The sequence below is a fragment of the Pseudophryne corroboree genome, chromosome 6 (assembly GCF_028390025.1).
Source record: "Pseudophryne corroboree isolate aPseCor3 chromosome 6, aPseCor3.hap2, whole genome shotgun sequence".
NCBI classification, from domain to species: Eukaryota; Metazoa; Chordata; class Amphibia; order Anura; family Myobatrachidae; genus Pseudophryne; species Pseudophryne corroboree.
Genome location: NC_086449.1, coordinates 472,065,407 through 472,083,948, shown reverse-complemented (window position 1 = coordinate 472,083,948; position 18,542 = coordinate 472,065,407). Strand labels below are relative to the sequence as shown.

At 46.5% G+C, this 18,542-nt stretch overlaps 1 protein-coding gene across 4 annotated transcripts in view; it reads right to left on the bottom strand.

Moving 5' to 3' along the window:
• Nucleotides 1–18,542, bottom strand: part of ANKRD26 (ankyrin repeat domain containing 26) — a 351,340-nt gene that overhangs the window by 191,664 nt on the left and 141,134 nt on the right. For 3 of the 4 annotated variants that reach the window (XM_063927217.1, XM_063927219.1, XM_063927220.1), the window contains exon 7: nucleotides 16,859–16,909. The exons of the other annotated variant lie outside the window; for it this stretch is intronic. In XM_063927217.1, coding sequence (XP_063783287.1) covers nucleotides 16,859–16,909 — 51 coding nt within the window. The remainder of the gene's footprint in view (nucleotides 1–16,858; nucleotides 16,910–18,542) is intronic. 4 annotated transcript variants of the gene reach the window in all.

The window sequence follows — 18,542 nt, the reverse complement described above, 5'->3', positions numbered from 1 at the left end:
TTCTGCCGCCGATTTTCCGGACCTCTTCTTGCTTCTGGCTCTGTAAGGGGGACGGCGGCGCGGCTCCGGGACCGAACACCAAGGCCAGTTCCATGCGGTCGATCCCTCTGGAGCTAATGGTGTCCAGTAGCCAAAGAAGCCCAAGCTAGCTGCAAGCAGGTAGGTTCGCTTCTTCTCCCCTTAGTCCCTCGATGCAGTGAGCCTGTTGCCAGCAGGTCTCACTGTAAAATAAAAAACCTAAAATAAACTTTCTTTCTAGGAGCTCAGGAGAGCCCCTAGTGTGCATCCAGCTCGGCCGGGCATAGAAATCTAACTGAGGCTTGGAGGAGGGTCATAGTGGGAGGAGCCAGTAAACACCAGGTGACCTAAAAGCTTTCTTTAGTTGTGCCCAGTCTCCTGCGGAGCCGCTATTCCCCATGGTCCTTTCGGAGTTCCCAGCATCCACTAGGACGTCAGAGAAAATTTAATTTACAGTACTGTGCAAAAATTTTAGGCAGGTGTAGAAAAAATGCTGCAAAGTAAGAATGCTTTCAAACATAAATGAACAGAAGAGCAATCTAAATCAAATCAATATTTGGTGTGACCACCCTTTGCCTTCAAAACAGCATTAATTCTTCTAAGTACAATACACTTGCACACACTTTTTGAAGGAACTTTGTAGGCAGGTTGTTCCAAACATCTTACAGAACTAACCACGGGTTGGGTATGAGTGACTGGCATCATCGGTACAGTGACCGACATAACTGCATCGCCTAACCACAGATCTTCTGTAGATGTAGGCTTGCTGAAATCCTTCTGTCTCTTCATGTAATCTCATACAGACTCGATGATGTGGAGATCAGGGCTCCGTGGGGGCCATATCATCACTTCCAGAAGTCCTTGGTCTTCATTACACTGAAGATGGTTCTTGATGACATTGGTTTTATGTTTGGGGTCGTTGTCCTGCTGTAGAATAAATTTGGAGCCAATCAGACGCCTCCCTGATGGTACTGCATGATGTATAAGTACCTGCCTGTATTTCTCAGCATTGAGGACACCAATAATCTTGATTAAATCCCCAACTCCATTTGCTGAAATGCAGCCCCAAACTTGCAATGAACCTCCACCATGCTTCACTGTTCCCTGCAGACACTGATTATTGTACCACTATCCAGCCCGTCTGTGAGAAAACTGCCTTCTGTTACAGCCAATTTGACTCATCGGTCCAAAGCACCTACTGCCATTTTTCTGCACCCCAGTTCTTTTGTTTTCATGCATGGTTGAGTTGCTTGGCCTTGTTTCCATGTTGAATGTTTGGCTTTTTGGCTGCAATTCTTCCATAAAGACCACTTCTGGCCAGACTTCTCTGAACAGTAGATGGGTGTACCTGGGTTCCACTGGTTTCTGACAGTTCTGAGTTGATGGCACTGCTGGATATCTTCCATTTTCAAAGGGAAGTAAGCATGATGTGTCTTTTATCTTATGCACTAAGTTTCCTTGGCCGACCATTGCGTATAAGGTCCTTAATGTTGCCTTAATGGGTTATTCCACATCAAATCAACCCAGATTTGCAGATTGTAATGAAATTTGATCAAATAAATGCTGCCATGGGTGTAAAGAAAACCCCCAATTCTTAGGCCGATAAGTTATATGCCTTTTTAAAGCTGCAATTTTTTCACAAGCCACTGTACAATTCTCCCATTTGTGGTACATTACAAGGGAAAAACAAAAACTGAGCATCTCAGCTATGCTGTTATTTCAGACTGTCTGGAACACAACACAGTGACAGTCTACTGCTGCCAGAGGAAACTCAAACTTAAATTGTACGGCTGACCTATTAGAGAAGAAGAAGAAAATCTTATTTTGGCAATTTTCCTTCCTGCTCCCAGCACACATTCTTCCAGTCTGATACTCCTCTGTAATTAAACACTCTGCTTTTTCAAATGTGACACAAATGGTCCAGGGACAAGTTAGGCTTGGGTGGGTTTAATTTAGTGACCAATGGGCTTTTCTTCACTATTTAAAGCCCACCCAAACCTATCCTGTATCTGGACCACTTATAGTGGTACAGGAAAATGTAAAAGGTGGGTCTATTTAGAACAATTGAACTATCTTTCCACATGGAGTATCTTTCCACTTAAGTTTATGCGCCTGCACAGAAATAGGAGCAGGTGCTGTCTGTAGAATCTCATCTCCATACACACCTATAGAGGAACGTGCATTCCCAGAGCCGGCCATAGGCATAGGCAAACTAGGCAATTGCCTAGGGCATTTGATATGCCTAGGGGCATCAGCAGGTTCTGCTGATTAAAATGATATGCGACATGTCTATATTCTGTGTGTAGCATTTCATATGCAGATACAGCCAGTCTCACACAGTATATAGGCATGCTGCATATCAGTTTAATCAGCAGAATCTGCTTGTGCATCCTAGCCCATATCAATGCAAATAAGATGCATTTTCATAAAAAAAAAGTGCCCAACGTTAGCATTGAGGCAAGATTTATGAGGACACATCTGTATCCAAGCAGAGGCAGAGGTCACAGTGTTAGTGGCAGTGAGTGCTGTGTGCATGTGAGTGGGCTAGTTGTGCAGTAGTGTTAGAAATATGTGTAAGGAGCATTATGTGCGTCATATAAAAATGCATTAATAATGTGCAACATATGTTTAAGGGGCGCTATGTGTGTCATTATGTGTATAAGGGCATTAATAATGTGCAGCATATGTATAACAGGGTACTAATGTATGTGTGTCATTATGTGTATAGGGGCACTAATAATGTGCAGCAAATTTGCAGGGGGCACTATGTGTGTCATTATGTGCATAAGGGCATTAATAAAGTGCAGCATATGTGTAAGGGACATTATGTGTAAAAAGGCATTAATAAAGGTTGTCATAATGTGTAAGGCGCATTATGTTTATAAGGACATTAATAATGTGTCTCATATGTGTAAGGGGCATTACTGTGTGGTATTATGTGTATAAGGTGCTCTACTATGTGGCGTTGCTTATAGAAAGGGCACTACTGTGTGGTCTAATGTTTATAAAGACCAATACGGTGTGGTGTAATGTGAATAAGGAGCAATTCAGTGTGATGTAATGTGAATAAGGGGCTCTACTGTGAGGAGTAACATTTCTAAGGTAAAGTTATACTATTGTGGGATGTAATATGAATTATGGACACTATCGCGTGATCAAATGTGAATAAAGTCGCAGTACTGTGTGGCGTAATTGGGGTTACTATTGTGTGGCCATGCCCCTTGCCAGCAAAAACACACCCCTTTTTGGGCTCTGCGCCAAATATGCGAACTGTTCCTATTTAAAATATAGGGGGTACGAACACCAAAATAAGGACTGCTATGGATGAGGGGTGATGGCGCTGGGAAAGAGGTGCAAGGTCAGAGGCGGAACCAGCGGTGGTGCTAGGGGGCACCAGCCAAAATCTTGCCTAGGACATCATATCAGTTAGGGCCGGCTCTGTGCATTCCTCTAATGTAGTGAACTAGAAAAAATATTGTTTGTTGATTTTTAAATACAATTTTCATGAATCACTCAAATTGAAAGCGCTTCTAGCAAATGATCATATCATTATCCCAAAATAAAACTTTGGGTATTCAATTTATTAACAACAGTATGAACAATTTGAGATTATTTTTTCAAAAATGTTACAAATTAGCTTTTTGAGAAAATCAAAATTGTTTTTGAAAATGTTTTAAATGTAAATATTTTTATAGATACATATTGCTGTGTTATGTATCATATGAAAGAACATAAAAAGAGGTTTAAAATGAGACCTTACCCAACTCTCTAGCTCAATTAGTTGAGCTACAAGTGCATTTAAAAAAAACTTTAATAGCAATTTTTCTGTGAAAAAAATTTGCAGCTTTAAAAAGGCATATACTGTACATCCAAAATCTTTGAACATATCAGCCTAAGATTTGGGTTTTTTTCTTACACCCATGGCAGCATTTATAATACCAAATTTCATTAAACGGTCAGTCTAAAACCTGTGTTGGTTTGGTGTGGAATAACCCCCATTTCTTTGTGCTTCAATGCTGAGAAATACTGGCAGGTACTTATCCACCATGCAATATCTTCAGGTAGGCATCTGATTAGCTCCAAATTTATTATGCAGCAGGACAACGACCCCAAACATACACCAATGTCATTAAGAACCATCTTCAGCATCAAGAAGAACTAGGAATCCTGAAAGCGAATATATGGCCCCCACAGAGACATAATCTCTATATCAGCAAGTCTGTCTGGGATTATATGAAGAAACAGAAAGGATTTGACCAAGCCTACATCTACAGAAGATCTGTGGTTAGTTCTCCAAAATGTTTGGAACAACCTTCCTGCTGAATTCCTTCAAAAACTGTGCAAGTGTACTTAGAAGAATTTATGCTGTTTTGAAGGCAAAGAGTGGTCACACCAAATATTCATTTGATTTAGATTCTCTTCTGTTCATTCATTGATAAAAATAAACTATTAATACTTCTATTTTTGAAAGCATTCTTACCTTTACAGTCTTCTTTCCACACCTGCCTACAGAGTACTGTATATCTTAACACAATAGAGAAATGTATTATCATGCTTTGCCTAACAAGTGCAGGCATAACATATGAATGCATAGCTATACACCTATACATATGTAGTCTACTCTTTGAAAAAATAAGAATTTACTCACCGGTAATTCTATTTCTCGTAGTCCGTAGTGGATGCTGGGAACTCCGTAAGGACCATGGGGAATAGCGGGCTCCGAAGGAGGCTGGGCACTCTAGAAAGATCTTAGACTACCTGGTGTGCACTGGCTCCTCCCACTATGACCCTCCTCCAAGCCTCAGTTAGGTACTGTGCCCGGACGAGCGTACACAATAAGAAAGGATTTTGAATCCCGGGTAAGACTCATACCAGCCACACCAATCACACCGAACAACTCGTGATATGAAACACAGTTAACAGTATGAAACAATAGAGCCTCTCAACAGATGGCTCAACAATAACCCGATTTAGTTAATAACTACTATGTACAAGTATTGCAGATAGACCGCACTTGGGATGGGCGCCCAGCATCCACTACGGACTACGAGAAATAGAATTACCGGTGAGTAAATTCTTATTTTCTCCAACGTCCTAGTGGATGCTGGGAACTCCGTAAGGACCATGGGGATTATACCAAAGCTCCCAAACGGGCGGGAGAGTGCGGATGACTCTGCAGCACCGAATGAGAGAACTCCAGGTCCTCCTCAGCCAGGGTATCAAATTTATAGAATTTTGCAAACGTGTTTGCCCCTGACCAAGTAGCTGCTCGGCAAAGTTGTAAAGCCGAGACCCCTCGGGCAGCCGCCCAAGATGAGCCCACCTTCCTTGTGGAATGGGCATTGACAGATTTTGGCTGTGGCAGGCCTGCCACAGTATGTGCAAGCTGAATTGTACTACAAATCCAACGAGCAATAGTCTGCTTAGAAGCAGGAGCACCCAGCTTGTTGGGTGCATATAGGATAAACAGCGAGTCAGATTTTCTGACTCCAGCCGTCCTGGAAACATATCTTTTCAGGGCCCTGACAACGTCTAGCAACTTGGAGTCCTCCAAATCCTTAGTAGCCACAGGCACCACAATAGGCTGGTTCAGGTGAAACGCTGACACCACCTTAGGGAGAAACTGGGGACGAGTCCTCAATTCTGCCCTATCCATATGGAAAATCAGATAAGGGCTTTTACATGATAAAGCCGCCAATTCTGACACTCGCCTGGCTGAAGCCAGGGCCAATAACATGACCACTTTCCACGTGAGATATTTCAGATCCACGGTTTTTAGTGGCTCAAACCAATGTGATTTCAAGAAATTCAACATCACGTTGAGATCCCAAGGTGCCACAGGAGGCACAAATGGGGGCTGAATATGCAGCACTCCTTTCACAAATGTCTGAACTTCAGGTACTGAAGCTAGTACTTTTTGAAAGAAAATCGACAGAGCCGAGATCTGTACTTTAATGGAGCCTAGTTTTAGGCCCATATTCACTCCTGCTTGCAGGAAATGCAGAAATCGACCCAGTTGAAATTCCTCTGTTGGGGCCTTTTTGGCCTCGCACCATGCAACATATTTCCGCCATATGCGGTGATAATGCTTTGCCGTAACATCTTTCCTGGCTTTAATAAGCGTAGGAATGACTTCCTCCGGAATGCCCTTTTCCTTCAGGATCCGGCGTTCAACCGCCATGCCGTCAAACGCAGCCGCGGTAAGTCTTGGAACAGACAGGGGCCCTGCTGTAGCAGGTCCTGTCTGAGCGGCAGGGACCAAGGGTCCTCTGAGATCATCTCTCGAAGTTCCGGGTACCACGCTCTTCTTGGCCAATCCGGAACCACGAGAATTGTGTTTACTCCTCGCTTTCTTATTATTCTCAGTACCTTTGGTATGAGAGGTAGAGGAGGGAACACATACACTGACCGGTACACCCATGGTGTCACTAGGGCGTCCACCGCTATCGCCTGAGGGTCTCTTGACCTGGCGCAATACTTCTCTAGTTTTTTGTTTAGGCGGGACGCCATCATGTCCACCTGTGGACGACCCCATTGATTTACAATCATTTGGAAGACTTCTGGATGAAGTCCCCACTCTCCCGGGTGGAGGTCGTGCCTGCTGAGAAAGTCTGCTTCCCAGTTGTCCACTCCCGGGATGAACACTGCCGACAGTGCTAGTACATGATTCTCCGCCCATCGGAGAATTTTTGTGGCTTCTGCCATCGCCGTCCTGCTTCTTGTGCCGCCCTGTCGATTCACATGGGCGACTGCCGTGATGTTGTCTGACTGGATCAGCACCGGCTGGTGTAGGAGCAGGGATTTTGCTTGACTTAGGGCATTGTAAATGGCCCTTAGTTCCAGAATATTTATGTGAAGGGCAGTCTCCTGACTTGACCATAGTCCTTGGAAATTTCTTCCCTTTGTGACTGCCCCCCAGCCTCGTAGGCTGGCATCCGTGGTTACCAGGACCCAGTCCTGTATGCCGAATCTGCGGCCCTCCAGAAGATGAGCACTGTGCAGCCACCACAGAAGAGACACCCTGGTTCGTGGAGACAGGGTTATTAAACGATGCATCTGAAGATGCGATCCGGACCACTTGTCCAACAGGTCCCACTGAAAAATTCTGGCATGGAACCTGCCGAATGGAATTGCTTCGTAAGAAGCTACCATCTTTCCCAGGACCCGCGTGCAGTGATGCACCGATACCCGTTTTGGTTTTAGGAGGTCTCTGACTAGGGAAGACAACTCCCTGGCTTTCTCCTCCGGGAGAAACACTTTTTTCTGGGCCGTGTCCAGAATCATTCCCAGGAACATTAGACGTGTCGTGGGGACCAGCTGTGACTTTGGGATATTCAGAATCCAACCGTGCTGGCTCAGCACTTCCTGAGATAGTGCTACTCCCACTAACAACTGTTCCTTGGATCGTGCCTTTATTAGGAGATCGTCCAAGTATGGGATAATTAAGACTCCCTTTTTTCGAAGGAGTATCATCATTTCCGCCATAACCTTGGTAAATACCCTCGGTGCCGTGGAGAGTCCAAACGGCAGCGTCTGGAATTGGTAATGGCAATCCTGTACCACAAATCTGAGGTACTCCTGGTGAGAATTGTAAATGGGGACATGCAGGTAAGCATCCTTGATGTCCAGGGATACCATGTAACCCCCTTCGTCCAGGCTTGCAATAACCGCCCTGAGCGATTCCATCTTGAACTTGAATTTTTTTATGTATGTGTTCAAGGACTTCAAATTTAAAATGGGTCTCACCGAACCGTCCGGTTTCGGTACCACAAATAGTGTGGAATAGTAACCCCGGCCTTGTTGAAGTAGGGGTACCTCGATTATCACCTGCTGGGAATACAGCTTGTGAATTGCCGCTAGCACTGCCTCCCTGTCTGAGGGAGCAATCGGCAAGGCGGATTTTAGGAAACGGCGGGGTGGAGTCGCTTCGAATTCCAGCCTGTATCCCTGAGATACTATTTGAAGGATCCAGGGATCCACCTGTGAGCGAACCCACTGATCGCTGAAATTCCTGAGGCGGGCCCCCACCGTACCTGGCTCCGCCTGTGAAGCCCCACCGTCATGCGGCGGACTTGGAAGAGGAAGCGGGGGAGGACTTTTGTTCCTGGGAACCTGCTGTTTGCTGCAGCCTTTTTCCCCTGCCTCTGCCTCTTGACAGAAAAGACCCTCCTTTTCCCCGCTTGTTTTTCTGGGTCCGAAAGGACTGAACCTGATAAAATGGCGCCTTCTTAGGCTGTGAGGGGACATGGGGTAAAAATGCTGACTTCCCAGACGTTGCTGTGGAAACTAGGTCGGAGAGACCATCCCCAAATAATTCCTCCCCTTTATAAGGCAAAACTTCCATGTGCCTTTTGGAATCTGCATCTCCAGTCCACTGGCGAGTCCATAAGCATCTCCTAGCAGAGATAGATAATGCACTTACTTTAGATGCCAGCCGGCAGATTTCCCTCTGTGCATCTCTCATGTATAAGACTGAGTCTTTGATATGTTCAATTGTTAACAGGATCGTGTCTCTGTCTAGCGTGTCAATATTTTCTGACAGGTTATCTGACCATGCAGCGGCAGCACTGCACATCCAAGCTGACGCAATCGCTGGTCTGAGTATAATGCCTGAGTGTGTATATACAGACTTCAGGATCGCCTCCTGCCTTCTATCAGCAGGTTCCTTAAGGGCGGCCGTATCCTGGGACGGTAGTGCCACCTTTTTTGACAAACGTGTGAGCGCTTTATCCACCCTCGGGGGCGTTTCCCAACGTAACCTATCCTCTGGCGGGAAAGGGAACGCCATTAGTAATTTCTTAGGAATCACCAATTTCTTTTCAGGGGAAGCCCACGCTTCTTCACACACTTCATTTAATTCATCTGACGGGGGAAAAACTACAGGTAGTTTTTTCTCCCCAAACATAATACCCTTTTTTGTGGTACCTGGATGTAAATCAGAAATATTTAACACCTCTTTCATTGCCTCAATCATGCAGCGAATGGCCTTAACGGGCATTAATTTTGACTCATCGTCGTCGACACTGGCATCAGTATCCGTGTCGACATCTACTTGTGCCACCTGAGATAACGGGCGTTTCAGAGCCCCTGATGACTTTTGAGACCCCTGGACAGGCACGAGCTGAAGACTCGGCTGTCCCACAGTCGGCATGTCGTCAAATTTTTTATGTAAGGAGTCTATACGTGCACTCATTTCCTGCCATAATACCATCCACTCAGGTGTCTGACCCCCAGGGGGTGACATCTCTGCTAAAGGCATCTGCTCCCCCTCCACATCATTATCCTCCTCAAACATGTCGACACAGCCGTACCGACACACTCCACACACACAGGGAATGCTCAAATAGAGGACAGGACCCACAAAAGCCCTTTGGGGGGACAGAGTAAGAGTATGCCAGCACACACCAGAGCGCTATATATATATACAGGGACTAACTGAGTTATGTCCCTAATAGCTGCTTATACTGTATACAGTGCCAATTTTAGTGCCCCCCCTCTCTTTTCCCTCTTACTGTACTGTAGAAATGCAGGGAAGAGCCAGGGAGCTTCCTTCCAGCCGAGCTGTGAGGGAAAAATGGCGCCAGTGTGCTGAGGAGATAGGCTCTGCCCCTTTTTCGCGGCCTATTCTCCCGCTTTTTTTGGGATTCTGGCAGGGGTATTTACCTCATATATAGCCCCAGGGGCTATATATTGAGGTATTTTAGCCAGCCAAGGTGTTTTTATTGCTGCCTCAGGGCGCCCCCCCCCAGCGCCCTGCACCCTCAGTGACCGGAGTGTGAAGTGTGTATGAGGAGCAATGGCGCACAGCTGCAGTGCTGTGCGCTACCTTGGTGAAGACAGGATGTCTTCATGCCGCCGATTTTCCGGACCATCTTCCTGCTTCTGGCTCTGTAAGGGGGACGGCGGCGCGGCTCCGGGACCGAACATCAAGGCTGGGCCTGCGGTCGATCCCTCTGGAGCTAATGGTGTCCAGTAGCCTAAGAAGCCCAATCCGGCTGCAAGCAGGCGAGTTCGCTTCTTCTCCCCTTAGTCCCTCGCTGCAGTGAGCCTGTTGCCAGCAGGTCTCACTGAAAAAAACAAATTCTAAGACTATAACTTTCTAAGAGCTCAGGAGAGCCCCTAGTGTGCATCCAACCTCGGCCGGGCACGAAATCTAACTGAGGCTTGGAGGAGGGTCATAGTGGGAGGAGCCAGTGCACACCAGGTAGTCTAAGATCTTTCTAGAGTGCCCAGCCTCCTTCGGAGCCCGCTATTCCCCATGGTCCTTACGGAGTTCCCAGCATCCACTAGGACGTTAGAGAAAATAAGAATTTACTTACCGATAATTCTATTTCTCGTAGTCCGTAGTGGATGCTGGGGACTCCGTCAGGACCATGGGGAATAGCGGCTCCGCAGGAGACAGGGCACAAAAGCAAGCTTTTAGGATCACATGGTGTGTACTGGCTCCTCCCCCTATGACCCTCCTCCAAGCCTCAGTTAGGTACTGTGCCCGGACGAGCGTACACAATAAGGAAGGATCTTGAATCCCGGGTAAGACTCATACCAGCCACACCAATCACACCGTACAACTTGTGATCTGAACCCAGTTAACAGTATGATAACAAAGAAGTAGCCTCTTAAAAGATGGCTCACAACAATAATAACCCGATTTTTGTAACAATAACTATGTACAAGTAATGCAGACAATCCGCACTTGGGATGGGCGCCCAGCATCCACTACGGACTACGAGAAATAGAATTATCGGTAAGTAAATTCTTATTTTCTCTAACGTCCTAGTGGATGCTGGGGACTCCGTCAGGACCATGGGGATTATACCAAAGCTCACAAATGGGCGGGAGAGTGCGGATGACTCTGCAGCACCGAATGAGAGAACTCCAAGTCCTCTTTAGCCAGAGTATCAAATTTGTAAAATTTTACAAACGTGTTCTCCCCTGACCACGTAGCTGCTCGGCAAAGTTGTAATGCCGAGACCCCTCGGGCAGCCGCCCAAAATGAGCCCACCTTCCTTGTGGAGTGGGCTTTTACAGTTTTAGGCTGTGGCAGGCCTGCCACAGAATGTGCAAGTTGAATTGTGCTACAGATCCAACGAGCAATCGTCTGCTTAGACGCAGGAGCACCCATCTTGTTGGGTGCATACCAGATAAACAACGAGTCAGATTTTCTGACTCCAGCTGTCCTTGAAATATATATTTTCAATGCTCTGACAACGTCCAGTAACTTGGAGTCCTCCAAGTCGCTAGTAGCCGCAGGCACCACAATAGGCTGGTTCAAGTGAAAAGCCGAAACCACCTTAGGGAGAAAATGAGGACGTGTCCGCAGTTCTGCCCTGTCCGAATGGAAAATCAGATATGGCCTTTTGTACGATAAAGCCGCCAACTCTGAAACTCTCCTGGCTGAAGCCAGGGCCAATAGCATGGTTACTTTCCATGTAAGATACTTCAAATCTACCGATTTGAGAGGCTCAAACCAACGAGATTTGAGAAATTCCAAAACTACGTTTAGATCCCACGGTGCCACTGGAGGCACAATTGGGGGTTGTATATGTAGTACACCCTTGACAAAAGTTTGTACTTCAGGCACTGAAGCCAATTCTTTCTGGAAGAAGATTGATAAGGCCGAAATTTGAACTTTAATAGACCCCAATTTGAGGCCCATAGACAATCCTGCCTGCAGGAAATGTAGGAATCGACCCAATTGAAATTCTTCCGTTGGGGCCTTCTTGGCCTCACACCACGCAACATATTTTCTCCAAATGCGGTGATAATGTTGTGCGGTCACTTCCTTCCTAGCTTTTATCAAGGTAGGAATAACTTCCTCTGGAATGCCCTTTTCTTTTAGAATCCGGCGTTCAACCGCCATGCCGTCAAACGCAGTCGCGGTAAGTCTTGGAACATACAAGGTCCCTGCTGAAGCAGATCCCTTCTTAGAGGTAGAGGCCACGGATCTTCCGTGAGCATCTCTTGAAGTTCCGGATACCAAGTTCTTCTTGGCCAATCCGGAGCCACTAGTATTGTTCTTACTCCCCTTTTCCGTATAATTCTCAGTACCTTTGGTATGAAAGGCAGAGGAGGAAACACATACACTGACTGGTACACCCACGGTGTTACCAGAGCGTCCACAGCTATTGCCTGAGGGTCTCTTGACCTGGCGCAATATCTGTCCAGTTTTTTGTTGAGGCGAGACGCCATCATGTCCACCTTTGGTTTTTCCCAATGGTTCACAATCATGTGGAAAACTTCCGGATGAAGTCCCCACTCTCCCGGGTGAAGGTCGTGTCTGCTGAGGAAGTCTGCTTCCCAGTTGTCCACTCCCGGGATGAACACTGCTGACAGTGCTATGACATGATTTTCCGCCCAGCGAAGAATCCTTGCAGCTTCTGTCATTGCTCTTCTGCTTCTCGTGCCGCCTTGTCTGTTTACGTGGGCGACTGCCGTGATGTTGTCCGACTGGATCAACACCGGCTGACCCTGAAGCAGCGGTTTCGCCAAGCTTAGAGCATTGTAGATCGCTCTTAGCTCTAGTATATTTATGTGAAGAGACGTCTCCAGGTTTGACCATACACCCTGGAAGTTTCTTCCCTGTGTGACTGCTCCCCAGCCCCGTAGGCTGGCATCCGTAGTCACCAGGACCCAGTCCTGTATGCCGAACCTGCGGCCCTCTAACAGATGGGCACTCTGCAACCACCACAGGAGAGACAACCTTGTCCTTGGTGACAGTGTTATCCGCTGATGCATGTGCAGATGCGATCCGGACCATTTGTCCAGCAGATCCCACTGAAATATTCGTGCATGGAATCTGCCGAATGGAATTGCTTCGTAAGAAGCCACCATCTTTCCCAGGACTCTTGTGCATTGATGTACTGACACATTTCCTGGTTTTAGGAGGTTCCTGACAAGTTCGGATAACTCCCTTGCTTTCTCCTCCGGGAGAAACACCTTTTTCTGAACCGTGTCCAGAATCATTCCCAGGAACAGCAGACGTGTTGTCGGGGACAATTCAGATTTTGGAAGATTCAGAATCCACCCGTGTTGTTGAAGCACTACTTGGGTTAGTGCTACACCGACTTCCAGCTGTTCTCTGGACTTTGCCCTTATCAGGAGATCGTCCAAGTAAGGGATAATTAATACGCCTTTTCTTCGTAGAAGAACCATCATTTCGGTCATTACCTTGGTAAAGACCCGAGGTGCCGTGGACAAACCAAACGGCAGCGATTGAAACTGATAATGACAGTCTTGTATCACGAACCTGAGATACCCTTGGTGTGAGGGGTAAATTGGGACATGCAGATAAGCATCTTTTATGTCCAGGGACACCATGAAGTCCCCTTCTTCCAGATTCACTATCACTGCTCTTAGTGACTCCATCTTGAACTTGAATTTCTGTATGTACAGGTTCAAGGATTTCAGATTTAGAATAGGTCTTACCGAACCGTCCGGCTTCGGTACCACAAATAGTGTGGAATAATACCCCTTTCCCTGTTGTAGGAGGGGTACCTTGACTATCACCTGCTGAGAATACAGCTTGTGAATGACTTCCAATACCGTCGCCCTTTCTGAGGGAGACGTTGGTAAAGCAGACTTTAGGAAACGGCGAGGGGGAGATCTTTCGAATTCCAACATGTAACCCTGAGATACTATCTGCAGGATCCACGGGTCCACCTGTGAGCGAGCCCACCGATTGCTGAAAATCTTTAGTCGACCCCCCACCGCTCCTGAGTCCGCTTGTAAAGCCCCAGCGTCATGCTGATGGCTTTGTAGAACCCGGGGCGGGCTTCTGGTCCTGGGCAGGGGCTGCTTGCTGCCCTCTCTTACCCTTTCCTCTGCCTCGTGGCAGATAAGACTGTCCTTTTGCCCGCTTGTTTTTATAGGAGCGAAAGGACTGCGGCTGAAAAGACGGTGTCTTTTTCTGTTGGGAGGGGGTCTGAGGTAAAAAAGTGGATTTGCCGGCAGTTGCCGTGGCCACCAGATCCGATAGACCAACCCCAAATAATTCCTCTCCTTTATATGGCAATACTTCCATATGCCTTTTGGAATCCGCATCACCTGACCACTGTCGCGTCCATAAACTTCTTCTGGCAGATATGGACATCGCACTTACTCTCGATGCCAGAGTGCAAACATCCCTCTGAGCATCTCGCATATAAAGAAACGCATCCTTTAATTGCTCTAGAGTCAATAAAATACTGTCCCTATCCAGGGTATCAATATTTTCAGTCAGGGAATCCAACCACACTACCCCAGCACTGCACATCCAGGCTGAGGCTATTGCTGGTCGGAGTATAACACCAGTCTGCGTGTATATACTCTTCAGGGTAGTTTCCAGCCTCCTATCTGCTGGATCCTTGAGGGCGGCCGTATCTGGAGACGGCAACGCCACTTGTTTTGATAAACGTGTGAGCGCTTTATCCACCCTAGGGGGTGTTTCCCAGCGCGCCCTAACCTCTGGTGGGAAAGGGTATAATGCCAATAACTTCTTAGAAATTAGCAGTTTTCTATCTGGGTTAACCTACGCTTCATCACACACGTCATTCAATTCCTCGGATTCTGGAAAAGCTACAGGTAGTTTTTTCACCCCCCACATAATACCCCTTTTTGAGGTACCTGCAGTATCAGAGATCTGCAAAGCCTCCTTCATTGCCGTGATCATATAACGTGTGGCCCTATTGGAAAATACGTTTGTTTCTTCACCGTCGACACTAGATTCATCTGTGTCGGTACCTGTGTCGACTGACTGAGGTAAGGGACGTTTTACAGCCCCTGACGGTGTCTGAGACGCCTGAGCAGGTACTAACTGGTTTTCCGGCCGTCTCATTTCGTCAACTGACTTTTGTAATGTACTAACATTATCACGTAATTCCATAATTAAAGCCATCCATTCCGGTGTCGACTCCCTAGGGGGTGACATCACCATTACCGGCAATTGCTCCGCCTCCACACCAACATCGTCCTCATACATGTCGACACACACGTACCGACACACAGCAGACACACAGGGAATGCTCTTATCGAAGACAGGACCCCACTAGCCCTTTGGGGAGACAGAGGGAGAGTTTGCCAGCACACACCAAAAGCGCTATAAAATGTATATAAACAACCCTAAAAGGTGTTGTTTTTGTTATATGCGCTTTAAATATATAAATATCGCCAAAATATGCCCCCCTTCTCTTTGTTACCCTGTTTCTGTAGTGCAGTGCAGGGGAGAGTCCTGGGAGCCTTCCTCACAGCGGAGCTGAGCAGGAAAATGGCGCTGTGTGCTGAGGAGAATAAGCCCCGCCCCCTATCCGGCGGGCTTTTCTCCCGGGTTTTGAGATATCTGGCCTGGGTTAAATACATACATATAGCCTCAATGGCTATATGTGATGTATTCTTTGCCATCAAAGGTATTAAATATTGCTGCCCAGGGCGCCCCCAGCAGCGCCCTGCACCCTCCGTGACCGTTCAGTGTGAAGTGTGTAGCAACAATGGCGCACAGCTGCAGTGCTGTGCGCTACCTTCATGAAGGCTGAAGAGCCTTCTGCCGCCTGTTTCCGGACCCTCGATCTTCAGCATCTGTAAGGGGGATCGGCGGCGCGGCTCCGGGACGAACCCCAGGGTGACCTGTGTTCCGACTCCCTCTGAAGCTATGTCCAGTAGCCTAAGACTCCAATCCATCCTGCACGCAGGTGAGTTGAAAATCTCTCCCCTAAGTCCCTCGATGCAGTGAGCCTGTTGCCAGCAGGACTCACTGAAAATAATAAACCTAAAAACTTTTTCTAAGCAGCTCTTTAGGAGAGCCACCTAGATTGCACCCTGCTCGGACGGGCACAAAAACCTAACTGGGGCTTGGAGGAGGGTCATAGGGGGAGGAGCCAGTACACACCATGTGATCCTAAAAGCTTGCTTTTGTGCCCTGTCTCCTGCGGAGCCGCTATTCCCCATGGTCCTGACGGAGTCCCCAGCATCCACTAGGACGTTAGAGAAATGGCAGGTATGATGAGATAATGTGTTGTAACTTATGCATCCATGTAATCTTAAGATTTTGCAACTCAAACATTACAGAAATAACAAAAGTTAATATTTGCATATTCTTAGACAATGGTTTAAGCACTGATTACATTATAATGCTCTACAAGACCAACTAGAGGTAGGAGCACTATGGTGCTTTGTGCTACTGTAATATCCATCTGATCGAGTTAGCATAGTTACTTTTATATGAAGTGATGCATATTCTCATTGCAGCTGGATTTGAACAGAGGCTGATTTGCTGATTGAAGGAGTCCATTTTATTTTATTATGTCCGTGCCATACTTGAAATATTAAATACTAAATATTACAGCATTTCAGATTTGCCTCCAAAGTCCAGAAAGTAGGATGGGCCATACAGATGAGCCAGTGCAAACCCAGATGTATGTACTATTCTCATCCAGTGTCCTTCATCAATGAGATTCAAAGTGTAAATGAGTGTCAAGTATATTACCACAGGATAACATGATCAACAGGGAAAAATATTTCTTAATGACTAGTTGACAGGTATATAAATACAAGAATTAGGACTAGGCTATACTACACACCACACTTAACTACATTGCCAAACAACTGCTCAGCCATGTTGTCTGGCACTTGTGTATGTACAAAACATTCTTTTCCCCACTGTTTAGCTGCTCTGGCAACATGAAGCAATAAGTAAAAACTATGGAACACTGAGCTAAAGACAACCTGTAATTAAGGCTCTGCAGTGGCTGTTTAGCAATGTGAGCGTAAAAGTGCTGAATAACCTTATAATCACCAAGTTCTGATAGCCCCATTTTTTGATTAGAAGGTCACTTTGCACAGAAAAGGTGATCAATAACACAAATAATACCTTTCTCTGAATCTCTTGTTCTTGATGTCTGCTTTGAAGTCATTTGCAACTCTATAGCCACACAGAAAAAGGTACAAAGTAATGATCAAAAACAGCCTGGAAACTGCTCAGCTGGAGATTACTAGAGTTTATATAATCAGTATCATAGATGTGAACATTTTAAATCATAACTACATGGTAGAAGTTCTAAAGAAAGACAAACTGTACAAAATTATGATGTCAAAAAACCAGCCAAATGACCATACCACCATGAGTATAATTTACTACAGGTTGAGAATCCCTTATCCAAAATGCTTGGGACCAGAGGTATTTTGGATATCGGATTTTTCCGTATTTTGGAATAATTGCATACCATAAGGAGATATCATGGTGATGGGACCCAAGTCTAAGCACAGAAAGCATTTGTGTTACATATACACCTTATACACACAGCCTGAAGGTCATTTTAGCCAATATTTTGTATAACTTTGTGCATTAAACAAAGTGTGTGTACATTCACACAATTCATTTATGTTTCATATACACCGTATACACACAGCCTGAAGGTCATTTAATACAATATTTCTCTAACGTCCTAGTGGATGCTGGGAACTCCGAAAGGACCATGGGGAATAGCGGCTCCGCAGGAGACTGGGCACAACTAAAAGAAAGCTTTTAGACTACCTGGTGTGCACTGGCTTCTCCCACTATGACCCTCCTCCAAGCCTCAGTTAGATTTCTATGCCCGGCCGAGCTGGATGCACACTAGGGGCTCTCCTGAGCTCCTAGAAAGAAAGTTTATTTTAGGTTTTTTATTTTACAGTGAGACCTGCTGGCAACAGGCTCACTGCATCGAGGGACTAAGGGGAGAAGAAGCGAACCTACCTGCTTGCAGCTAGCTTGGGCTTCTTAGGCTACTGGACACCATTAGCTCCAGAGGGATCGACCGCATGGAACTGGCCTTGGTGTTCGTTCCCGGAGCCGCGCCGCCGTCCCCCTTACAGAGCCAGAAGCAAGAAGAGGTCCGGAAAATCGGCGGCAGAAGACATCAGTCTTCACCAAGGTAGCGCACAGCACTGCAGCTGTGCGCCATTGCTCCTCATGCACACTTCACACTCCGGTCACTGAGGGTGCTGGGGGGGGGGGGCGCCCTGAGCAGCAATAAAAACACCTTGGCTGGCAAATATATCACAATATATAGCCCCAGAGGCTATATATGTGATAAATACCCCTGCCAGAAACCATAAAAAAGCGGGAGAAAAGTCCGCGAAAAAGGGGCGGAGCTATCTCCCTCAGCACACTGGCGCCATTTTCTCTTCACAGTGCAGCTGGAAGACAGCTCCCCAGGCTCTCCCCTGTAGTTTGCAGGCTCAAAGGGTTCAAAAGAGAGGGGGGGCACTAAATTTAGGCGCAATATTGTATATACAAGCAGCTATTGGGAAAAATTCACTCAATATAGTGTTAATCCCTAAATTATATAGCGCTCTGGTGTGTGCTGGCATACTCTCTCTCTGTCTCCCCAAAGGGCTGTGTGGGGTCTTGTCCTCAGTCAGAGCATTCCCTGTGTGTGTGCGGTGTGTCGGTACGGCTGTGTCGACACGTTTGATGAGGAGGCTTATGTGATGGCAGAGCAGATGCCGATAAATGTGATGTCGCCCCCTGTGGGGCCGACACCAGAGTGGATGGATAGGTGAAAGGTATAAAC